Source organism: Taudactylus pleione, unplaced genomic scaffold (assembly GCF_031769625.1).
Source record: "Taudactylus pleione unplaced genomic scaffold, aTauple2 ptg000493l, whole genome shotgun sequence".
Taxonomy (NCBI): Eukaryota; Metazoa; Chordata; class Amphibia; order Anura; family Myobatrachidae; genus Taudactylus; species Taudactylus pleione.
Genome location: NW_028284895.1, coordinates 2,087,085 through 2,113,013, shown reverse-complemented (window position 1 = coordinate 2,113,013; position 25,929 = coordinate 2,087,085). Strand labels below are relative to the sequence as shown.

At 43.9% G+C, this 25,929-nt stretch overlaps 2 protein-coding genes across 2 annotated transcripts in view; one reads left to right on the top strand and one right to left on the bottom strand.

The window, feature by feature from the left end:
• EFR3A (EFR3 homolog A) overlaps nucleotides 1–5,108 on the top strand; it is a 198,254-nt gene extending 193,146 nt beyond the window's left edge. The window contains exon 24 of the mRNA XM_088449716.1: nucleotides 2,252–5,108. Coding sequence (XP_088305842.1) covers nucleotides 2,252–2,357 — 106 coding nt within the window. The 3' untranslated portion in view covers nucleotides 2,358–5,108. The remainder of the gene's footprint in view (nucleotides 1–2,251) is intronic.
• A 6,730-nt stretch (nucleotides 5,109–11,838) lies between these two features.
• Nucleotides 11,839–25,929, bottom strand: part of LOC148502553 (uncharacterized) — a 193,630-nt gene continuing 179,539 nt past the window's right edge. The window contains exons 26-28 of the mRNA XM_088449715.1: nucleotides 21,601–21,775; nucleotides 19,757–19,863; nucleotides 11,839–13,619 (exon numbers count right to left, since the gene is read on the bottom strand). Coding sequence (XP_088305841.1) covers nucleotides 13,300–13,619; nucleotides 19,757–19,863; nucleotides 21,601–21,775 — 602 coding nt within the window. The 3' untranslated portion in view covers nucleotides 11,839–13,299. The remainder of the gene's footprint in view (nucleotides 13,620–19,756; nucleotides 19,864–21,600; nucleotides 21,776–25,929) is intronic.

Genomic DNA, 25,929 nt, shown 5'->3' with positions numbered 1-25,929 from the left:
TCTCCCTTCTTCCTCGAGTGATTCGCAAATTCAAGCAAGAAGGCAGCACACTCCTACTGATAGCTCCAGCGTGGCCCAGACGGCACTGGTACTCAGATCTTTGGAGTCTCTCCACAGACACTCTGATGCTGTTGTCTCTACATACAGACCTGTTGTCTCAAGGTCCTTGCCTGGGTCGTCTGTCTTTGATGGCATGGCTGTTGAGACTGCCCTCTTAAGGTCCAGGGGTTTTTCCAGCTCTGTAGTTAACACCATGCTCAGAGCTCGGAAGCCGGTTTCTGCAAGAATTGATCACCGAGTGTGGCATACTTTCTTTGAATGGTATCGCCCTAGTGGCTATGATCCTCAGGTCTTTAGGATATCCAGGGTTTTGGCTTTCCTACAGGCGGGCTTAGATCACGGTCTTCACCTTGCTTCCCTGAAGGTGCAGGTTTCTGACCTGTCTGTATGGTTTCAGCGTAGGATTGCTACACTTCGTGATGTCCACACCTTTATGCAAGGTGTACTTCGCATTCAGCCTCCCTTTGTTCCACCAGTGGCTCCTTTTGAATTGGCTGTGGTCCTGAGGGCTCTCCAAGGACCACCATTTGAACCACTGGGCTCAGTGGATTAAATTGGCTTACAGCTAAGACTGTGTCTCTTCTGGGCATTGATTCAGCCAGAAGGGTCTCTGAATTGGGGGCTCTCTCATGTCGACCTCTCTTTCTAATTTTTCATAGGGACAGGGCGGTGCTTCGCACTCGCCCTGGTTTTCTACCTAAGGTGGTATCCACTAGGTCTGTTGGTCCTTCGTGGGCAGCTCGCCGTGATGCCTCTGCTGTTCAGCTTTGCAAGGCAGCCACATGGTCTTCTGTCCATACCTTTGTGAGGTATTATGCATTTGACACCTTCGCCTCTCAGGATGCTTCCTTCAGGCGGCGGATTCTCATTTCAGCACAGGAGCGTCCCAACCTTAAAGGATACTGCTTTGGGACATCCCCAAGGTATCCTGTGGATACCCTATGGACCCTGATGTAGAAATTAAGAGATATTGTAAGAACTTACCCTTGTTATCTCTATTTCTACGAAGGCCATAGGGTTCCACAGGACTTACCTGTGCTGCAGATGGGCTTTGATCTGGTCACCGGTTTTTCCGTCTCCTTCTGGTGAGAATGTGATTCTTGTGTGTTCCAGACTTTCTTCTCTCTCTTTCTTCTCCTCCTCCAGCCTTGGGCTTGTTACGTAACTTTGCCTTGGCTCGGGGGCGGGGTATACTAGAGGGACCCCAGTGCATCCTGAGAGGCTGAAAAAACTTAACTCTGTGGTGCCCGGTGACTATCGCCATCGCCTATACCCCAAGGTATCCTGTGGAACCCTATGGACTTCGTAGAAATAGAGATAACAAGGTTAATTTCTTACCATATCTCTTATTTTTATTTTGTTTAACAAGCACATATATGTGGATTCAAATATAATAACATATACTAACATAAAGTAGCAGAGATTCCAGGCACTTGCTTTGCTGTTACATTGATAAAACTGTTAATGCAGAATTTTATCTTCATAATTTCCATATGCTAGTTTTTTGGGTTATACTCGACACTCCAACCAGGGTTTTACCTGTGTGGCGTTTGTATGCTTTACCCATTTTTTCGTTCATTTCAGTTGGGCAGTACAGATGGAGTAATAGTTAGCATTACTGCCTCACAGCACTGAGGTCTTGGGTTCCAATCCCACCACAGCCCGAAGTATGTTGAGTCAGTATCTTCTCCCCGTGCTTGCGTGGTTTTTTTTTTTCTGGGTGCTCCAGTTTCCTCCCACAATCCAAAAATATACTGGTAGGTTAGTTGGCTCCCAACAAAAAAAAATAACCCTAAGATGTATGTGCGTGTACATGTGGTAGGGAAAATAGATTGTAAGCTCCACTGGGACATGGACTGATGTGAATGGCCAAATATTCCCTGTAATGCTCTACGGAATATGTGTGTGCTATATAAATAACTGGTAATTAATATATAATAATAAATACACTTTCTTGAAAAACATACTGACTTTAGGCTGTTGCGCAAAGCTGGGACAAGGAATTATACACATTATAATCCTTTTTATATAGTGACAAAGTGGGACTGTTCATACTTTTCTTCAGCATATCAGATGCTTATTATATCATCTGCAGTATTATATTGGACATTGCATATCCTAATAATGTTTTTGTTTTGCTATTATTTGTTGATGTTTTTTTTTTTAAACGTTTTCTCTTTATTTATTTTAGGCCACCGCCCAGCCCATCCGGAACAATCACCATCACCGCAGGGCACGCCCAGTACCATTCCATTCCAGTGTACGAGATGAAATTTCCAGATCTTTGTGTTTACTAAATAGCAGACCCCAATCCATTCACCCAGGCATCTAGGGTTTGTGTGCTTTGTAGTATTCACAGATGCTGTATAGTATATATTAGGGAGGAATTTATTACTGTTACATAGTTAAAGGCACTTATTGGAACCGTTTGCTATAAATACCAAAAAAATTAACCACTAAAGGGAAAGTCTAACAGCTGATTTTGTTTACGTGAGTTACAATTACTGGAGCCAAGTGAGATGAAATAAACAGTGGATTCGGTTCAGCAGCATGTCCTGCCAGCTCACCCTGATTGTCCCAGTCTCTTGTAAATGAACAGCATCAGATTTTACCTCCCCAATGACGTAGTCAATTTACATCAGACACAAAATTTGCTGCGCGATCCAGAGAGTAAATTAGACCACACACTTTGTTTTTGCCTAGCTATAGTTTATTTTTTGCTTTATTTTTAAATGGATGCAATTTCACATTTAAATGAGTCAATGTTGCAAAAAGAGAATTTAATTTACTTGACCACGTAAAGAGTGAAAATTTTTATTTTTCTAATATTTAATTTTAAGAGAAAATGCTGGTTTCGATTGTAGTGCTTGATCCTGGTAATACTGTAAATCAGGATTAGGCTAAATGTGAATTTCCGGTCATTTGGATCTAAAAATGCCAAAATCGCAAAAAAGGGATGGTTTAGTTTTTAGTATTTGGCAATAATTGTGCGATATTTTTATTTTTTATTTTAATTTTAATGAGGTAACAGGATCACAATTTTACTTGTTAATATAATATATATTTTCCCCTGGAACACATTTGAAATTTTTTTTTTTTTTAATAAAATTAACTACAAATTTTGCTGTTTACATGCCATAGACTTTAAAAAAATAATATACTGGCAAACCGTTGTTTCGTTAGCATATTTTATACTGAAGGTTCAGTATCAGAAGCTGCAATTATTCATGCACTAATGATTGTTGTTTAATTGTTACCTTTCAGTCTCCAAAAAATATATTAAGTAAACTTGAATTCTAAGAAAAGAGCTGGCAGTTGTATTCAAGTTTGGTTTTTACAGTCATTCATCTCGATATCCGAGGGAATTCTGATTTCACAAAGCTGCGCATACCGACCAGATGCTTTGCTCTCTGGCATCAATTCTAGAAGCAATCGGGATTAACATTGATTTATAACAGAGATATGTATTTATGACTTGCAGTAACAGGAAAACCGAGCCACTGTGTTTCTTTGGGGGGGGGGATTCAAAGCTGGAATGCCGGCTCTCGTGGCTTAACCTGGGTGTTAAGGCGCGGTAACCGACATTCTCCAACTAAAGTGCCGCGCTAAGCCGGCAAACAGCTGCGTGCCCGGCACTTTTGTTGGATTTCTCCTCGCATCCCCAGGAGAGTTGGGGAAAAAAAATGCTATGCCCGCCCAAACAGCGCGTTGAATTGAATAGCTGCGGGAGCTCCCTCCCACAGCTATTCTCCATCGAACTGAATTGAATTCCCCCCTTTGAGGTGTATATAGCTAGAATTAAAATATACCCATCACCTTCACACAACGAGGTAGCCATTTGGATGATCGTCTGTAATCTGTTATCTCTCCAACATACAGTGACACCACTGAGGCGCTGTGGATATGCATTGCTGTATGTTCGTGAATATGGACCCACACAATGGCTTCCTCCCATATGTATAGGGGACAGGTATACTTTATATAAAACAGAGTGAGATACAGGATTGCACAAGCATTTTGTACTATGAAACAGTGCAATAAATGTAGACATTGTGATTGAGTGAAATGGCTTAATTTAATGTTGTTTTACTGACTTTGTATTGTGTCTTTGTATTTTGTTGGCTACAAATACCATTGTCCTAGAACGAGGTTGGTGCTGCATTGTAGCCCTAAGAGTAGTCTTTTCCTCCAGTAGTTTTTGGAGTGATCTTGCAAACTACAGTATACTTAATCTTGTTTAAAACCAAACCCTGCTTTCACAAAACTGTGCGTCACGTGCGTTTCTTGTACACACAAAGTGTGTTGTTGTTGTTGTTTTGGCCACACCAAGTGCCGCATACACTCCGATGTGAAGTATCTTTATGCTGACTTAGAAATTTATTTTTACATGTAAAATTCTAGTAAAAAAAAAAAATTATAATAAGATCTAAAAAATGTTTCCAGCTCTTCAATGGCTAGAAGGGTTAAATATATTTTATATATGCTAGAGAATAGAGCTAAACCTAATAACGCAATGCAAAGAAATGGTTTCAGCTCTTCGCATCCAGATAGACATTAGAACATTAGCTGTCTCGCTGCTTTGTAAAACAATATTCGCAAACTTAAAGCTGTGTGCTGTATAGGCAACCAGTATTCAGCCTGTCCATTCCCATGGGCCCATTTCCACCATATACCAGAAAGTTAGCAAAAGGTATTATTCAGAATAGATCACTGCACTATAGAATGCACTTATACATTCAATCAAATGAGACATCTTCATTTTATCCCACAGGCCCCCTAGGCTGTGTGGGATGCATACTTTTGTAGATGAATGTAGAATAGCAATACTTAGCCGATGCACAAGGTTTCAGCTTTTTAATTTATACATGGCTTGTTTCTCAGTACAGTATGCACACCACCTACAGTACTTCAAAGTGTCACATCTTGTTGCTTCTAGCAATCTACCAAGAGACTGCACAAACTACATATTAGACCGTTGCATGCTGGGGTTTGTCTGTGCACATTGAAACAAAAAATGTTCCCTTTTTTTTTTTTTTTTTTTTGTACATCCTACCTACCCCTATGTTTCTGTGTCTCACTTACATTACAATAACTAAATTGGAATAAAACTGCTGGAACTGAAGTTCTTATTCTAGACTGTGCCGATGTGTTGCTTTAGAAAAATATTACTGTGCTTTTGTGTTGCGTTTTACTGTCCCATCAGGTCAAAATGGACATGGAGAACTCGACCCAAAAATGTAAGATTACGTACTGGATGGTGATTACCATGTTCAAATTAAATCTCATGTCTTGCGATGATCCATTTGCCCAATTTTTCCCCGAAGTCTCCAAAGTGTCACAGGCTTCCTGTTCTGTGCACAGGTCCGACTTCCGTGTCCCAAACATTATCACAGGTGTAATTTGCTGGGGCAGGAAAAGCAACCACGGCTCTGCATGTTCTCATCAGGTAGGACTTGCATACAGGATAGAAACACAGACGTTTTGGCGGACGGGCCGGGTGGTGAATGGCGCATCCATGGATTTTACGTTTCAGGTGGAGTTCTCTAATTATGAAAACCTGTTTTAATGCTGACATTTGTATTGAAATTTTTAGTTCAGTGGAAATGCTGTTAAGCAATGTTGTTCGAGTTCTAAAGTTATTGTACTGTTTTATATCAATTTCTGTTTTATAGAATATAAAAGTCATTACATGATTTCAGTGTACTCTACATTAAAGCAATGAAACAAATGTTTAGATTTCTGTGTTCTTATTTACATGATCTTTATTTTAAAGTTCCTCACTTATATATGATTAAATATGTGCCTAAAGCCGGGTACACACTAGACCAGTGGTTCCCAAACTGTGCGTTGCGGCACCCTGGGGTGCCTCGGGATACTTGCAGGGGTGCCTCAGGTTGGTGGTCCAGCACCAAATCAAATTCTTTATGGTCAATGTAATGTAAATATGTGGACAAACAGAAGCGCAAACCTGTCCACCACCACATAACTGAGCCTAAGGATGACAGGTCAGCACAATTTACTTCACTTTACTACTTTACTACATTTTTTTCTGAATTTCTCAATAACAAATTTTGGCCTAGGGGTGCTGTGAAAACAATGCTGATACTCAAGGGTGCCGTGATTCCAAAAAGTTTGGGAACCTCAGCGCTAGAAGATATGTCGTCTGATCCGGCAGATTGGAGCATCATATCAGGCACATTGTCTAGTGTGTACCCACTATGTCGCTGACGATGCGCGTTCCCACACATAATCAGCGACATCCTCCATCACACAGGCATGCAGGTCCAACGGGCGATATCGTTAGCGGGAGCCATGCTGCCCGAATCCCACATGCCACCCTCCCGTCGCTACCGGCATCAGCAAGTGCGTACGCATTTGCCGTGGCCGACACCCCCGCTGGGTCCCGTTGCTAACGAGGCCGCACACACTGGACAACGCTTAAGTTTTTCAAAGAATTGTGCAATTGGTCATCAATAGGACGACGTTATCTTTCTTGTACTCGTTTTCCTCCATATACAGAGGAAATATTGTATTTTATAAACTTGTATCTACAGCGAGGTCAGATGTTGGTTCCAGAGTAGTTCCTAGATCGTTAACTGGGATCTCGTTTTCTCCTTCAAAGCCGTCATCTAGGTCCGTATGTCACAGTAATGAAGTTTGTATTCTTGGTCTTGCAGTTACGTTTTTGGAAACTTGTTGAATGTCCGCTTGCCCGCTTTTCCTCGTATTCAATTAGAAATCGGCGAAAACAGGACCCGGCGAAACTCTTAACATGCCAAATGTGCTGTCAGATTTGGGGAAATCAGCATGACACCCCCCAAAAGATGCACTGACATTGGAGATCACTGTAGATACCTCCGAATAGCCCTGCTGAAGGTATTTGGGGTACTGAAATGCTCTCAATAGCTGCTATTTAGCGCCTTTGCATAAGTGGTGAAGAATAGCATTTAGCAGTTCTTTTGTGTGAAAATAACTAGTCCCAGCAAATTTGGGGTGCCTAAAAATGGGTGCAAGCATATTTTAAAGTTGCTAAAGTGAAGTTTTAAAAATCGTAAGAAACCCGCCTGCCACAGGCACCTGAAAACGTAACACCTGGGGCATACTTGGGGACCCCCCTGGAGTCTATTTCGCTAGTTTTTAAGTTTGACCCCCAACTTTGGACTTTTTCGCCCCCAAAATGAAAGTACTTTTTTGGGGTGATCCAAAGTACTTTTTAAACTTTTTTTTTACGCAGTTTACCTTTGTGGGACTGTCCCAAGAGTGCAGGGGGGTTCCCGCAGCTTTGCACCACAAAACCCCAACTCTGCACTTTTTTTCGACTGCTATTCATAGGCGAATCTTTTTTGCCGATTCCAATGCATTGAATTTCCGCACTGGCGAAAAGTCTTTGGAATTGAATAGGAAGGAAACTTTTCACATGGCGAAATGACGTCACTCTCGATACTTTGCCGCAGAAACGGGACTTATCGCCGCTAATTGAATATGGGCATGTGTGTGTGTGCTCTGAATACCTTGCTATATGTAAAGTCCATTTGCAGTGCAAACCCAAGTTGCACAATGACCAAGTTTCCACATTTAACACCAAAGTCTACTGAATCAGTTGTTCCGCTGGATCCCTGGTTCAGTTACTTTTGCCCTCTTGATGTTGTGACATGTGGCTGGTTCACTACTTGTTTCAGAACCTTTACTCTCAAGCTACAGTACTTCCAAAGCTGGCACTGCATGTCCTGCATCTAGCACTGCAATATGTCAGGAGCATTTGTAGGCCTTATTCTACTGTGGATGCAGAACCTGTTCTGAAACTCTCTAAGAATTCAGAGAACGAGAATCGCACAGTCGGATGTTACTTAACCCTAAACCTATATTTTATACATATTCATTTGGTGTTTCACTGGTCACCAATGTTCTATTTGCGGGAGGATGCAGGCGAAGAGGTGGTATACTAAATGCCAGGCAGAGGGGTTCATAGGGGCCTAATATAGATTCATATAACAGTGCCTGGATACATTTGTACAGCTTGCTGCATATATGCATAAAGTACAATTGTATGAGCTTTTTCCCGTTCATTTTAAGCTTCCTTCTTTCAACTAAAATAAAAATACTTTCTATTGCAAAAGCAGCAGCCCTTATTTCATGTCTCCATCTTGTTTGGCCTTTTATTTTTTACATTTTTTTGCAACGTTTTTAATACAATCTCATACTATGGGGTATATTTACTAAAGATCGACTTTCAATCGATTTTGAAATCGATCAACATCGATGTTTCTGGGGTTAATTCACACATCGATTAAAATTGACCTTTACTAATAGAACCCTTTCATTCTGTTCTGTTGCAATATATGTGTGTGTGTGTGTGTGTGTGTGTGTGTGTGTGTGTGTGTGTGTGTGTGTGTGTGTGTGTGTGTGTGTGTGTGTGTGTGTGTGTGTGTGTGTGTGTTTTTGGAAACCGGTCTTAGAGTGTGGATAATTCCTGTTCTGTTTTCGGTGTTACCATATATACATCCAGCATCTGCTATTGGAAGTTACGCTATTTAAAAACAGAAAACCGTTATCTTCGGTCCAGATTTATTGTACATCCCGATCAACATCTGGTTCTGATTAGATGTTTACTGGGATAAATCTGGGATTTGCAGCTAATGAAGCCTTAAATAGCCTAATAGACTGTCCGAATAAGAGCGAATATTAGTACCATAACTCCGCTATCCCATTGTTACTTCTAGAATGTTTCATTCTGCTTGGTACACAATGTTCTTGTCCTTGTTTTAGCTTCCAGTAACTGGTCAAACTTTAATAATTGACGTTAAACTCTATATATCAATTTAGTTTATTCAGTCAAGGCAATTACAATGTGCAATGCGGAATAATGTAGCAGAGATTTGGATGGCCAGTTTGGCTATACGCTTACTTTAACATGTAGTTTCACAGATTCTTTTTTTTTTTAGTTGTCTATTTTACAATCTGCATCTGCTGCTCGTCCGGTTTATTGGCCAATAAGATTTTTGGAATGGTTACATCACCAGGAGATGTGTGTACTGATCATGTAGGAGGTGGCGATAGGCAAAGCCAGTGCCGTAACTAGAGTTTTTGGTGCGCTGAGCCAGAAAGAGCATTGATGCCCCTCCTATTTGTTGTAGCTGGAGAGACAGAAGGGGTGCTGGCAGGAGCTGGAGTGACACTGGAAGGGAGTTGCAGAAACATTGGGGGCTGCCTATTTCATCAGTCCCGGGCCCCCACATTTTCTGATCGCAGCCCTTCCTGAGTATGACAGTATTTTAAAACGTACAGTCAGGTGCATAAATATTGGGACATTTACAGAATTTTCATATTTTGGCCTCTATTCACCACCACAATGGCTTTGAAATGAAACAAACAAGATGTGCTTTAACTGCAGACTTTCAGATTTAATTTGAGGGTAATTACATCCAAATCAGGTGAACGGTGTAGGAATTACAACGGTTTCTATATGTGCCTCACACTTTTTAAGAGGCCAAAAGTAATGGGACAAACTAAACAATCCTAAATCTAACTTTCACTTTTTAATACTTTGTTGCAAATCCTTTGCAGGCAATTAGAGCCTCTACTGCAAATGTCTTCAGTTCCTGCTTGTTCATGGGGCATTTTCCCTTCAGTTTTGTCTTCATCAAGTGAAATGCATGCTCAATCGGATTCAGGTCAGGGGATTGACTTGGCCATTGCATAACATTCTACTTTTTAGCCTTAAAAAAACTCTTTGGTTGCTTTTGCAGTATGCTTCGTGTCATTGCCCATCTGCACTGTGAAGCGCCGTCCAATGAGTTCCGAAGCATTTGACTGAATATGAGCATATATTGCCCGAAACACTTCAGAATTCATTCTGCTGCTTTTGTCAGCAGTCACATCATCAATAAATACAAGGGAACCAGTTCCATTGGTAGCCATACATGCCCACGCCATGACACTACCACCACCATGCTTCACTGATGAGGTGGTATGTTTTGGATCATGAGCAGTTCCTTTCCTTCTCCATACTCATCTCTTCCCATCACTCTGGTACAAGTTGATCTTTGTCTCATCTGTCTATAGAATGTTGTTCCAGAACTGTAATGGCTTTTTTAGATGTTGTTTGGCAAACTCTAATCTGGTCTTCCTGTTTTTGAGGCTCACCAATGGTTTACATCTTGTGGTGAACCCTCTATATTCACTCTTGTGAAGTCTTCTCTTGATTGTTGACTTTGACACATATACACCTACCTCCTGGAGTGTGTTCTTGATTTGGCCAACTGTTGTGAAGGGGTTTTTCTTCACCAGGGAAATAATTCTTCTGTTATCCACCACAGTTGTTTTCCGTGGTTTTCCAGGTCTTTTGGTGTTTCTGAGCTCTCCGGTGCATTCTTTCTTTTTAAGAATGTTCCAAACAGTTGATTTGGCCACACCTAATGTTTATGCTATCTCTCTGATGGGATTGTTCTGATTTTTCAGCCTAATGATGGCTTGCTTCACTGATAGTGACAGCTCTTTGGATCTCATATTGAGAGTCGACAGCAACTGATTCCAAATGCAAATGTCACACCTAGAATCAACTCCAGACCTTTTACCTGCTTAATTGATAATGAAATAACGAGGGAATAGCCCACACCTGTCCAAGAAATAGCTTTTGAGTTGATAGTCCCATTACTTTTGGCCCCTTAATAAAGTGGGAAGCACATATAGAAAACGTTGTAATTCCTACACCGTTCACCTGATTTGGATGTAATTACCCTCAAATTAAATCTGAAAGTCTGCAGTTAAAGCACATCTTGTTTGTTTCATTTCAAAGCCATTGTGGTGGTGAATAGAGGCCAAAATCTGAAAATTCTGTCAATGTCCAATATTTATGCACCTGACTGTATGTTAAATAAAAGAGGAAGTGATTGGGGAGGTGGCCAGATGGTGGGGGAGTCGGTAAGGGAGGAGATTGGGGCGGCCTGGAGTTGCCTGGGATAAAAGAAGGGAAGCTACAAATAGAATGATTATAAACAGAAAATTGACAGGCACCACTGAACAGCGCCCCCTGCCCTGCGCTGTGGCACATGTCGCACCACCCTTGTTACGGCCCTCGGCAGAGCTATGTATGTTTTATTGGGCTAGAGTTGGGAGACTGCATGTGCCGGGGGCAGTGCTATTATGCCAAGAGGGGACCAGGAAGCCACAGACTGAGAGTTATATAGTGGAAGGAGCAGGGTCCCCCAGCAGCACAGAGTATATCAGGAGATGAGTGATGTGTAATGGAGCGTACACACGGTCAGATTTGTCAGACTTGTCAGATTTGTCAGATGAACGATTGAACGATTTGAACGATTTCACCAAAGTTTTGAACGATTTGAACGATTGAACGATTTTTGACTGCATTAAAATGAATGGAATCGTCCAAGTCTGACTGCAAACCCATCAGATGTCAGATATCGTTATCTGACAAACGGGAATGCGCATCGTTGATCGTCCATCGTTCAGGCATGTCTGATATGAACGATTTTCCATCAGATATGAACGACTGAACGATTTTTAAATCGTTATCGTCCATATCTGAAGAAAAAATCTGATCGTGTGTATGCACCTTTAGTGAGGACTGGGCTGTATGTGACAGGGATAGTGACCTGATGTGAGGAGGGGAACGGAGGCAGCTGGGAGCCACAGACTGAGAGTTATACAAGTAGAGGTGCAGGGTCCAAAGAGAAGTGTTATGAGACTCATGTCACACTTATGCAGAAACACTAGTGTTGAATTCACTTTTATTTGAAATAAAGTTCATAAATCCTGCTTGTTAATATCATATTTAATAATGTTTGTCAAAATGATATCAAGTGACAGTCAAACAGCCTACAGTGTAAGCAATCTATACATAACAAGCATAATAGAACAAGGTTAAGACTCTGCTAGCCATCAAATATGTCACACTTTAGCTAAGGTTTGGGTTGAACACTTTATTATAGTTAGTGTATTTGTCATTTAATAAAAAGTGTCTTCAAACATTTTAATATTCACACATAAAAATTCATTAAACAACAAAAACAATCTGTCATTTCAAGCAGTAACAATCTAATTCCCAACTAGTGTATCGGGGCTTTGTCACAGGCAAGTCACAACCTAACTAGTCAAATTGATGCAATAGTGATTTGAAATTCTATATGATCTGCACTAAATATAATGTAAAGTTTCATGTCTGAAACAAAGTCATAAACAGTTAAACTATAAAATATAAAACACACAGACTACTAAATAGATATACAGTCGCCAACATTTGTTTATCAAAGGTTTATCAGTTGCAGAAGCTCAATGGATAAAACTAGAATTGTAACAATCATTCAAAACCGAGCTTGGGTTAGTCAAATGCACACCTATTTATACGAATTTGGCCTCAATGCGGTCTTCTACCTTTTAAGGAGAATTCATATATTCCCCTTTTCCCAGGACCAATTAGTAACTTTGTTACTTCCAGTGTATGTGCATTGCTGTTTGCGATTTTTTAATGTACCCAGGAGGCCTAATGTATGGACTCATATGATACCTACAGTAGGTCCTGATTGGATGATTGCCACATCCACCCATTCATGAGTGTTATGTCATTTCCACCAATCCAATCCTCGTGTGTTTTAAACCTTACTGCAGACATCCGCAGGGGGGTAGGGACAGGTGTACTTATTAGTACTATACATGCTGTGTACTAGTCTGAGGCAACATAAGGTAGACTTTCCTAACTGGAAAATCATTGCATTACCCCGATTGGAGACACTCAAGACTTTCTACCCTTCTGGCATAGGCAAGTCATCACCATATGGGTACATATCTGTAAGTAATGCACATTTCATCCGCTAATGCCTAAAAAGAGTGTTAAATGTTGGGTAAATGGTATCCTATGTGTTCATTCCCATTGTATTCTACATTATTAATGCTGTATTTATACAGCACAATATATTTTACTCATGGAGTTAACATGCTCTACCAGTATAGTAGTTTGTATTAGTAAAAGCAAAACGTGTGGAAACCACGTGACTAAAATGCATTTTGAGCATCCATTTTCATGCGCTTTACCCATTTTCCAGCGCATGTGTTAACGAGCCTTTAATGGCCTTTACCCCCCCCAATAGTTAACTCTTTAATGCTCAAAATGGTATTGTCTTCCACTGAAGTCAATGCTATTTGCTCACTATGGATATACAGAATGAAAAATTCTAAACTTCAGCTTTTAGAATAGACGCATGAAGAGTAAGTACGTGCCCTGTTCTATTCATTTCCCAAATATAGAGAGCGCTTCCGTCTGCCCCCTCTTTGCACCGGTGATCTGGAGTGTCCGGACCTCACGATCTCCCTCATAGTCTGCTCTTCGCTGCTTTCTTCTGAGCTGGAGCTCACCGAATGCGTCCCGATCGTCCGCTCTGGCTTCTCCTCGCCGCCGGCGTTTCTGCACAGCGCTTGCTCTTGCTCCTGGCACTGCCTCCTGCTCAGTGCCCTCATGGTGTCATTGAATGGAGCCGCAGCCATGCACTCGGCAGCTGCTTTGTCGCAAGCACAGAGCAGCTTGTCGCAAATGCTCCACCCGACACCTGTGTGGAAGGAGAAGCGAGTACAGTAATGCAATCTCTGGACCTGCTGGCCTTATACAGAGCTGTGCCTATAATGAGACAGCTGGGGGCAGCTACTAAAATCTAAGCTGGTAGTTTTGCTAAAACACAGCGGCCACTTTTTTTTATATGTAAGTTGCATGCTATTTATACTTCTGCCAATGTGAGAATTCATCCCCAGTAGGCCTAAGATTTGTGCATCTGCACATGGAAGCCTATAGTATCTGGGTACAAAACATCCTTCTGAAACAAGAACCCCATCTCTGTCCACGCGCTATGATTGAGCACGGAAGCCGGCTTACGCGCCCATGACTCTCCCAGGCAGAACAGTTCCTTGCGATCAATTTCTGTCCAGAAACTCCTATATCTTCTTCAGGGTCCATAGGGCTCCACAGGGAAGACAATGGGGAATAGGTGGTGGTTAGGAGGGTTGGACACAAACAGTTAAAGCTTTTCTGTCCCAGGATGCTCTGGTCCTTCCCCCCCCTAAACCCCACCCATAGCCTGAGGCAATTAAGTTTGTCGTTGGTGTCCGGCAGGAGCTGGATCACCATTTACACCAGTGGTGGCAAACTCGGGCCATCCAGCTGTAGTGGAACTACACATTCCAGAATGCACTGCCACAGTTTTGCTTTTAGGGCATGCAAAAACTGCGGCAGTGCATTTTGGGATGTGTAGTTCCACTGCAGCTGGATGGCCCGAGTTTGACACCACTGGTTTTAAGCAGCCAAAGCTGTATTTTGTTTTCTTTCATTTGGTTTTACTGAAGAGCAGGCAGCGCTAGGCACTCCTCTGGATGCCAGTGTTGCTGCTCCATTACCCCTCCGCGGCACCGCAACTCCAGCCCCAGGCTTGGTACTTACGGCCGGGCATCGGGTTGCCTGGCTAGCGTAGCTTCACGGGAGAACCCCAGACTGCAGCCCAGGACACATGGGATGGTTAACGTGGGTTCCCGCTCATGGGAATCCACGTATATGCACGGTCTTACCTCCGGTCTCAGGAGACAGACCGGAGGTGCTGATGTAGACACCGGTTTGTCTGGGATTCCACTAGACCACCAGGGCATAAAATTATACTGGCGCAGGGAATAAACAAGTGCCAGGGACCCGATGGTTGATGTCAGCATAGAGGAGGTCAGCCCTCTCCCTGCGGACACTCTCCCAGCTCAGGGCGCCATTCCACTGCGGTCTTGTCGCCCCTGAGCTGCTCCTCCTTCACCCTCCGCCCCCTCAGAGACTCACAGCGGCCATTTTCTTCAAAGCGGCCACAGGTCTCCGGAAACACTGGGGCCTGTATACCTTTCCTAGGAGCCAGGTTATACTGCGCTATTTCCTACCGGCCACTGCGGTCTGTGTAGTTGAATCTAGTGCTCGTTGCAGTTCTATTTTATACTCTGCATTGTATGTGACTTGTGCTAGCACTGCTCTGTTTTCTTTTCTCTCTACTGTCAGCTTATACTGTACCTTTCTCTTTCACTATAACCCTGGATTACTTGGGTATAATGGGTTCACTATATTTAACATCTACCTGTATTTGTGAAGGCTGTCACATACTGTGTGTGCTGCACACTGCTCAGTGCCATATTGTGTGTTATACTGTCCTTGCAGCTATGTCTAGCAAAGGCAAGGGTAACAATCGGGCTGCTGCTCCTATACTGGTCTCTTGCAGGTCCTGTTCAGCAGGATTAACCCAGGAGGATTTAATTCAAGATGGTCTATGTGCAACTTGTTATACTGCCAAGGCCAATCAGCCCATGCTCAGGAACCCCCCTGGGCCTCCTTTTCACAGGTGACATAAATTACGGACCACCTAGCAGTCCCAGCAGTAGCTCCCCCTATGGGATTGCCACAACAGGTACACCTACCGATACCAGTAACTCCTATGCCTCCTCCATGAGTAGACGTGCTCTTTACCTCAGTGCAGAGTCTAGCGGCTACTTCTACAGCTTTTCAACAACTGTTGCAAAGTGAGAGGCCCTTACTCAGTAATACTACTAAACGCGCTGTATTATCCTCACAGTCCACACAGTTCTCAGATTCTAAGATATTGTCTGGGGGAGGCAGAAGACGCAGATCTCTCTCTCACTGAGTCCCCCTCGTGGGATGGAAGATCTTCAGTCTAAATTGAATGTACCTACTCTAGTGAAGGCTGTTAATCAGTTGTTCAACTAGCAGATGCAGAGCCTATTCCTAAGGCAAAAGAGCCACTCTATAAGCGACAGAAGGTAGTTTTAGTGGAATTACCTCACTCTGATCAGCTTTCTCAACTCATGAGCAAGGCATGGAATACGCCAAGTAAAAAGTTCCAGCTGCCAAAACACCTGGTTTCTTTTTATCCTATTCCAGCAGCTGAATGGGAAGTTCCACCAGCAGTGGATTCCCATGTGACATGTCTAGTTAAAAGCTCTACTTTACCTATTCCTACAGCATCCTCCTTAAAAGAATCGACGGATAGAAGGATTGAAGCTTGCTTCAAATCTGTGTATTCTCTTACAGGAGCTATTACTCTTCCAGCCATGGCTACTTCCTGGGTGGCCAAGGCCATTGAGAGCTGGGCAGATGCTCTAGATAACTAATTTCCCTCTGATGCTTCTCGGGAACAGCTGTCCTACATTTCGCACATCAGGGATACAGCCTCCTATTTAGGAGAAGTGGCTTTGGATACTGGTCTCCTGGCTTCCAAGGCATCTGCTTCTTCAGTGGTAGCCCGCCGTATCATTTGGCTTCATTCATGGAGGGCCGACACAGACTCTAAAAAGGCCCTTGGAATCACTGCCTTACACTTGGGAGATCCTGTTTGGCCCAGAGTTGGACAAGATTCTGGCTACCTTGGCAGCTTCGAAGACGACTTTCCTACCCTCGGATGTCATCCTTTCGTCTCCAGGGAAAAGCTAAAGGTCAGTCCTTTCCACGGCAGTCAGCTTCCACAAAGACCTCCAAGCCCAGGACCAAGCAGGCCTGGGCTACTAGACATTCAGCTGCCAATTCCGAGGACAAGCCTTCAGGCTGACAGGGCAGGCCTCCCCCTGGGAGATCCCAGGATGGGAAGGCCGACTTCTTCAGTTCACCCAATACTGGCGTCAGACCACCACAGATGGCCTGGGTTGAGAAGCGGTCTCTCACGGGTATGCCTTCTCATTCCTGAGACTGCCCCCCCAGCAGTTCTTCTACACAGGCCCTCCATCAGACCCGAGCAAAGCCCTGCTCCTCCAGACAGCCATTCAGTCCTTGCTGCACTCGGGGTTGATAATTCCGGTCCCACTGTCACATCGAGGGACCAGTTATTACACTATCCTTTTCTTGGTTCAGAAGCCCAATAGGTCTCATCGGCCTATCCTCAGTGTCAAGTGTCTGAACAAGTTTATAAAATTGCCCAGGTTTCGAATGGACACCCTCCGCTCTATTGTCCTATCTATGGAACCTGGGGGCTTTATGGTGTCTCTGGACATTCAGGACGCTTACCTATATGTACCTATAGTGCCCTCTCATCAGCGATATCTCCGGTTTGCAACATTTCCAATTTCAAGCACTGCCTTTTGGGCTTTCTACAGCTCAGCGGGTCTTTACAAAGATCATGGCAGTTATGGCAGCCCATCTTCGTCGTCAGGGGGTCAGACTACTCACATATCTGGACAACCTCTTCCTGTTAGCACACTCTCCAGATGTCCTTCACCACCATCTTCAGATAACCATGGCCTTTCTACAAAAACACGGCTGGTTGATCAACTGGAAAAAGTCTTCCCTGACCCCTTCTCAAAGGATGATACATCTGGGAGCCCTTCTGGATTCTCAAGTTCAAAAAAATCTTACTGACAGCAGACAAAATCTCTGCATTGCAGCAACGAGTGTGCAGGTTACTCCACAGTCGCCGAGTGTCCTTTCACTAAGCAATGCAAACCTTGGGGTCCATGGTATCCACCTTCGACATAGTGGAATTCGCTCAGTTCCACTCCAGGCCTCTACACCTAATCCTCTCCAGGTGGAACGGGTTGCCCCATCTGTTCAGATCCCAGACGATGGTTCTCTCTCCAGAGGTTTGTCTATCCCTCTCCTGGTGGCTAAAGACGTCCATCTAAACAAGGGTCGCCCCTTCTGGATCCCAGATTGGACAAATGGGGTCTACCGGACGTGGACCTCATGGCCTCACGACACAACCACAAGCTTCCAGTGTATGGGTCCAGGACAAGGGACCCTGAAAGCAGCCTTCGTGGATGCCTTCTCAGTGAAGTGGACCTTCCATTTGGCGTACCTCTTCCCCCAGTCTCCCTTCTTCCTCGGTCCCTCGGAAATTGAAGCAAGAAGGGGGCACAGTTGGTAGCTTCGGCTTGGCCCAGGTGCCATTAGTACTCTGATCTTCAAAGTCTCTCCATAGACACTCCTCTCCAACTTCTTCAATGGCCGGACCTGTTGTATCAGGGTCCCTGTCTACATCCGGACCTGGCCCGTCTGTTTTTGATGGTGTGACTCTTGAGAAATCCCTCCTAAGGTCCAAACGCTTTTCTCGCTCTGTCCAGACCATGCTCAGCACGTAAGCCGGTCTCCGCCTAGATCTATCACTGGGGGTGGCATACATACTTCCAGTGGTGTGCTACCAGAAGCTATGACCCTCAGGTTTTTTGGGTTTCTGGGATCCTCGCCTTCCTTAAAACTGGATTGGATCTCGGACTCTGGCCTCTCTGAAACTGCACGTCTCAGCTCTGTCCATCTGGTTCCAGCGCAGATTGCCAGATGTTCACACCTTCCTTCAAGGTGTCCTCCTCCATATACAACCTCCCTTTGTCCCTCCTGTGGCTCTGTGGGATTTGTCAGTGGTTCTCCATGCACTTAGGGGGTCTCCTTTTGAACTCCTGGACTCTGTAGACATCAAATGGCTCACTGCAAAGACTCTTATTATTATGGCTATCGCGTCTGCCCGTAGGGTGTCAGATTTAGGGGCGCTCTGCATTTCTGATCTTTCATCAGGACAGGGCTGTTCTTAGAACTTGCCCTCGCTTCCTTCCCAAGATGGTCTCTCGTTTCCACATTAATGAGGAAGTTGTAGTTCCGTCCTTACAATCACCAGACCTCTCGGCTGTTGAAGCCTCCTTATATGTGGTCCGTGCTCAGAGGATCTACATGGACCGCACTGGTTCCATCAGGAAAATGGATTCCCTGTTTGTCCTATATGGATTCCACAAGAAGGGCTGGCGCTAGCTAACAAACAAACTCTGGCCAGATGACTTTGCTTGACTATTTCACAAGCTTACACGCAGGCTGGCCTTCCTTTGCCGGATACAGTATCTGCTCATTCTACTCACTTTGTGGGTACCTTGTGGGCAGCCCACCATGGTGCGTCTGCAGAACAACTATGCAAGGCGGCCACGTGGTCTTCTGTCCACATCTTTCTTAGGTTGTATGCCTTTGATACCTTTGCCTCTCAGGATGCTTCCTTTGGGTGTCGGATTCTCAGCTCAGGAGCGACCCCGCCCTTGAACAACTGCTTTGGGACATCCCCATGGTCTCCCCTGTGAAGAAAAGTGAGAGTTATGGTAGACTTACCTTTGTTAACTCAGTCTTCGACGTCCATAGGGTCCACAGGCCACCCGCCCTGATGCACCTGGCTTCTATGGGTTTCTTCTCTTGGTCAACAGTTTTCCTATTGTGAGAGTATGAATCTTAAGTGTACCAGTCTTCTTTCTCCCCTATCTTGCGCCTGCCTTTGGGCTTGTTGACAAAACTGAATTGCATCAAGCTGTGGGCAGGGTATAGGGGGGAAGGACCAGAGCATCCTGGGACAGAAAAGCTTTAACTGTTGGTGTCCAGTCCCCATAACCACCACCTATGACCCTATGGACTTTGAAGAAAGAGAGTTAAGAAAGGTAAGTCTACCATAACTCTCCTATTCACAGAGAGTGTGGTCCGTCAACGGATGGATCAATCCGTATGCACTAATTATCTCCGTGAGTGTGCCTTGCCTGTTCGCCTGCGCAGTCACCAATTTCGTACTTTGGCGCATGTGCAGTATGCTGAAACCCACAATCCGTTTGCATCTCCACTTGCGTCAGAACCAGGCCCCATGTGCTTGTGACGTAAATTGTTGTATTATATAACAGAGCAAAGACCTATATAAAGAATACTCACATGTAGGTGTTTGGTCCACACACTCGACCTCTGACCTGACGTTCTTGTCTGCTAAACAACCTATTTTCTTTAGGTGCTCTATGCAGCATTGATGGGAGAAACAGCAGCTAGTGACAGGTAACAGGAATATCTCATTACCGAGTTATTTTGAGACAATGACAAATGCGGTATACGGTCATGTATTATGCAGAGAATAGAGAATGCATTAATACAGTAATTATGTAGCAGTAATTTGCAATATATAATCATCATTACTTTATGCAAAACTGTACCACAGCCTGAACATGCTACGGGCCAACTAGATGTCACCTTTATCAATTTTCTTCTGTCAGTCCTCCGTATAAAGCTTATTTAATAAGCAGGGCTTATGCTGTTTTTGTTTCTTAAAATGAATACGAGTTCTGTCACGAGCAGGGCCCTCCCTACCTTTTTCTTTTCATGTCTGCATATATTTTGTTTACATTGTGTATCCCTGTTTTGTTTATGCCCTGGTGTTGCCACTGTTTGGCGCTGTGTGGCACCGCGGTGCGTCACAAATTTGTTACAATTATAGTAATAGTATTGGTCAAATAGTGTTTTTCCATGTACATTTTTTTTTATAGATTTTTTGAGTTAATAAGAAACCTAGTTTAAAAATTAATTTGTTAAAAAAATAATAGAGGAGGGTAAATCGGCACCTGCTGCCTCCATTAATTAATATGTTGGAAGGGGCATGTCTGAAATAACACCTTACGGATTCGGTGATTGCTGGCAGGTAAATTTGGATCTGCTCACAAAAGCTCTGATTAAAAATCTGAACAAGAAAAAAAAATTGTGGGGATGTATTACAGCAACAGTACGGTTTATAAGGTTTAATTTGAGGCTGAACATTGACCTCTAACGTTACAGTTGTTCTAAGAAAAATAAAATCTCTTTGTATTAATTTGTAATACAAAAATTACATTTTATATTGGCATTGAAGCCCAGTTTAAAGAACTTCGCCAAAAATTTTTTTAATGTGACACACCCTTGTTCCCCGCTGGTGGTCAGAATCCCCAGCATTTGTGAGGTTCTCTACAGGGGCGTATCTGTAATGGGTGCACGGTGTGCGGTGCACACCCTGCACCCATGTTATTTAAAACGTACCTCTCTGAGGTCCCGCGCCGGGTGTCAGCGCTGTACAAAAAGCTGGATAAATGGCTGCCGCGGCCATTTTCCTGGCGTTTTGCGCATGCGCAGTAGACTCCAGGCACACTAGTGCCCAGAGTCTACTAATGCTCCGGTGGCTGGCCAGTCACGTCAGTCGGCTGCCAACCACCGGGAAGAGAGGAGGGGGCCCCGGAGGGGGATCGCACATGGTGGTTCTCTGTCTCTGAGCCTCGACAGTAGTCAGCTCTACTGCCAAAGGAGTTTGAAATACTTGTTCTGAGCTCTGATTATAATGACTGCCCGGGAGGGGCTTGGGATGACCTGTAGGGAAAAATACACTACCTATCCATGGGGGGAGATTTACCAAATCTAAAGAAAACTACTAGAGGTATGGTTCATTAGAACCAATAATGTTCTAGGTATCATTTATATAGTACATTCTACAAAAATGATAGCTAACATTTCATCGGTTGGTAAGGGCAATACCTCCATGCGTGTTTTTTAAAAGGTTTCATCAACTTTACAACCCCTTCTCCAATATGTCTATGAAATAAATACTACAAGGACCATTTAGGACCTCAGATGACTTGGAGCCTAATATTTCACTCTGAGAACACAATTTCAAGTAGTGCACGTTGTCTTCGTTACATATATTGATGTTTGTAGGTGGCTTTTCTTATTGATTGGTTTATATTTAATGGATTTTAAAATGTTACCTGTCCAATACATCTCGTGGGTTCCCTTTCCCTTCATGTCCACAGTAGCAGCCGTACGATTCAAACTCCTCGGGGCAGCGACCCGTCAGACAGTACAGCATTTCTCCAAGCAGCGGTAACTCGCTCTTCACATTTCCGTCGTCTTTCAGTTGGTGGAAGTGAAACCTGTCACACACTTACAGAAGATAGAGAAAGTCATTTGCAATGTTTACTTGCTCTCATGGGATGGGTTGCTCCTAGAGTGAACCTGTCTTCTACACCACTGAGGCGGCCATTTTGTCAACAGAACCAATATTCAGCTACTGCGTTTGCTAGAAACTAGTGGCATCATTGAAGTAAATTAACGGACTGAATGGTGGTTGAAGTATAAAGTTGATTTATAACAAGTTTTAAAACTTTTTTTAATGTTAACCCCCCCCCCCCCCTCATTCTTTGAAATCTTTACCTCAGAAGATATCTGAGTATGGGGTATATTTACTAAGCAGTGTTAGGAGAAGTGAAAAGTGGTAAGGTGCCAGCCAATCAGCTTCCAACTGTTATTTTTCAAACACAGCCTGTGAGATGGCAGTTAGGAGCTGATTGGCTGGCACCTTATCACTTTTCACTTCTCCTAACACTGCTTAGTAAATAGACCCCTATGTTAGACAATAACTTAAACTCTTTTTGCTGGCTCATTGCAGTGTGCTGGGGGAATTGTTTCTGTTTTTCTTGTTAAGAACTGAAACTCCTGTGGCAGACAGAGTTTTTCCTCATGTTCTCTCGCTCTCAGAATTATTATAAGCAATATATAGGCCAAATCCAGTAGTATTACCGGAGATATACAGAAAAATTTAATGAAAGGAGACTGGAGTTCTACAGTAACAGAAGGTTGGACGTTGATGTGACGTGTACAGCATTGCACAATGCTTTTTCCATCTCTCCTCACCCTATGGCTGTCAAGAGAACTGAGGGTATATTTACTAAGGAGCGGGTTTTTAGAAGTGGTTTTGTTGCCCATAGCAACCAATCAGATTCTACTTTACATTTATCTTGCACCTTCTAGAAGGTAATAGCTAGAATCTGATTGGTTCCTATGGGCAACAAAACCACTTCTAAAAACCCGCACCTTAGTAAATATACTCCCTGGTCGCAAAATGGACACAAGTCACTTTCTATAAAACAAAAACACTCAAAGTAGCGTATTTCTGCCAATATGCAGAGCTCAAGCTGCCCTAAGATGGGCATCGGTAGCATACGCATCTGGTCTTCATTAGGCCCATGTTACAGACACTTGCATCCTACTGGCGCCCATATTGGAATCTCTTTATTTTATGTGTAACACATTTGTTATTAGAGATCAATTAAACTACACAAACCTCAGTAATGCAGCACAAACAACTTAGTATATTCTATGCACAATTGATGAATAAAGCACCAAACCCACCCAGGAGCACCAGCCCGACACCAAGGTTATGTGATGTGCATTGGTTGCATTTCACAAATGGCCTCCAGTGCCTTTTCCTGTCACTCTGAGTACATGTCCCCGACACTCCTTAATGAGTACTTTGGTGACTGGGGACCTCATTTACAGGAACTAATCCAGCCAAACCATACATACAAGGGTGGTACAAGACCTCTCACTGTGTAATGTTCTCTATTCCATTCTAATTTCACTTCAGGCCAGGGCAGGTAGACCACGGCTTTCCCTCAGGGCCTTTAGACTACGCCTCCTATCAGTCATACTGTCCCAACATCAGTTGTAAGTTGGCGAGGCTGGCGGACACATGGTCAAGCATTGAGGTCCATAGTGTGGTCAGATTTCTGCATTTAAAGGGCACATCAGCAGCTGAAATTCATCGCCAACTTGTCGAGGTGTACGGCGATAGTGCCATGTCACGGAAACCGGTTTGGTGCACTGCCTTTGATAATGCCAGGCCACACTCGGCCTACCGCACGCGTGAGTTGTTATGACGCTGCCATTGGGAACCGTGCTCCCCACAGCCCTAACCTGGCACCGAGTGATTTCTATCTCTTTGGACCTTTTGAAGAAGCACTTGGGTGGAAGGTGATTCACAACTGATGGTGAAGTTCAGTAAACCGTCGTGTCCTGGCTTCAGACGAATGACATTGACTTCTTCTATGAGCCATATTCAATTTGAGCCGAGCCGCGATACTTTTTCGTGGCCCGGACTTTTCGCCTACTTCGCCTGTTTTGCAGGCGGAAAAGTATTGCACGCGTGCCCACAAATCCCCGTATTTAATTTGAAATTACGCGAAGACGGGACCCGGCGAAACTTAAACAGGCGAAAAGTACTGTCAGAAATGGGGAAATCAGCCTGACACCCCCCAAAAGATGCTCTGACATGGGGGTTCCCTATGGTACCCCCCGATTTGGCTTGCTGAAGGTATTTGGTGTTTTTAAACGGGCTCAATAGCGGCTAAATAGCATTTTTCTATACGTGATGCAGAATAGTATTCGGGAGTATTTTTTCCTGAAAATAACTTATCCCAGTAAATTTGGGGTACTTGCAAATGGGGGTCAGCATGTTTTAAAGTTGCTAAAGTTAAATTGAATAAATCGTGAAAAATCCACCTGCCGCAAACACCTGAAATAAAAAAAAATCACTTGGGGCAAACTTGGGGGGACCCCCCAGAGTCAAGTTCGCTAGTTTTTAACTTTGTTCCCCAACTTTTTTTTTTTTTTTGCACCCTTTTTCAAAGTCATTTTATGGGTTGTCCTAAAGTGTTTTTAAAAAAAATGTTTGACACAGTTTACCTCTGGAGGACTGTCTGAAGGCTGCAGGGGGGTTCCCGCAATGTTGCACCCCCAAACCCCAATTCTGCACTTTTTTCCGCCTCCCATTCATAGGCAAAACTTTTTCGCCTGGTACATTGCATGCGGAAAGTCTTTCAAATTGAATACGGGGTAAAACCAAAACAGGCGAAAATGACGCCATTGGCGAAAAAGTATCGCGGATCCGGATTTTTCGCCTCAGATTGAATTACGGGCAAATGCCGGGATAGATGCCTTGGTTTACCCTCGGAGCAAATGCTTAGACAAGTATGGGGACTATGAGGAAAAATAACCTGTATACCAAGGCCATACTATTGAATATTTGTAGATGTATGAGTTGTATAAATTTACGCAATGAGAGGTCTTGTTATATATTGAACCACCCTCATATTAGTAGCAGGATAAACCGCGCTGTGATGCACAAATGCAAACACCGAGCAGCTTTATTTCTGCACTTTGGGGGTCAGATGTTCCTCCTCCCAACTCGAAATCTGTCCTACCATTATAAAGTCACACACATTTTCTAAGTGAAGCCCATTGTCTGGAAATCTGTACCTAGTACATATATTTTTTTATATAACTACCATTTTATCTCATGCTATGGTTACATCAAGTGTTATACCATATTACTTTTTTATAGCAATTAAAGTATCCAATTACTAGGACTGCACTTGGCAGACTGTGCAGGATATCTGTGATCAGCCTGTAATTAGTGTCACGTCTTAGCCTCGCTCTCCCTGGGGTATGGGCCTGTTAGTGACTGCTCTCCTGCTGCCCTCTAATGTTTCTCCTTCACTCACCCTGGCTGGATAATGTCTGCGCTCTCTGGGGCTATATTTAGTTACTGGACTGTAATGTCACCATACCGGGTTATCTGTCCCTCTGCTCTTCCCCATAGGCATTATAATATCACAGATGCCTGTCTGCTACCTGCGCCTCTCCAGGTTATACTGAATCGGATATCTCTGGCACTGGTCAGGGTTTGGATGTTGGAATTCCGGTGCTCACTTGTATGATATTCTGTAACTGAACTGAGTATAAAATGTTGTCACACTGTCATCATTAGTGTGTTAAGCGACTTCATATTATATAAACCACCCGCCAAACCCCTCCCTACCCCGCACCCTAACCCTCCCTTCCTGCATCCAATCCCCACACCCTAACCCTCCCTACCCCGCACCCTAACCCTCCCTACCCCGCACCCTAACCCTCCCTACCCCGCACCCTAACCCTCCCTTCCTGCATCCAATCCCCACACCCTAACACTCCCTACCCCGCACCCTAACCCTCCCTACCCCGCACCCTAACCCTCCCTTCCTGCATCCAATCCCCACACCCTAACCCTCCCTACCCCGCACCCTAACCCTCCCTACCCCGCACCCTAACCCTCCCTATCCCGCACCCTAACCCAGTTAGGGCCTAAATATATCTGCAGATTGAGTGATCTGCAGATGATGGTCATTCATACACACTGAACGGCCATTATCTGCTTGTGCCCTCGGGTCCCGGCGGCTGCCGCTGTGCGTGTATGGGCGGTCTGCAGACATATCTGTCCA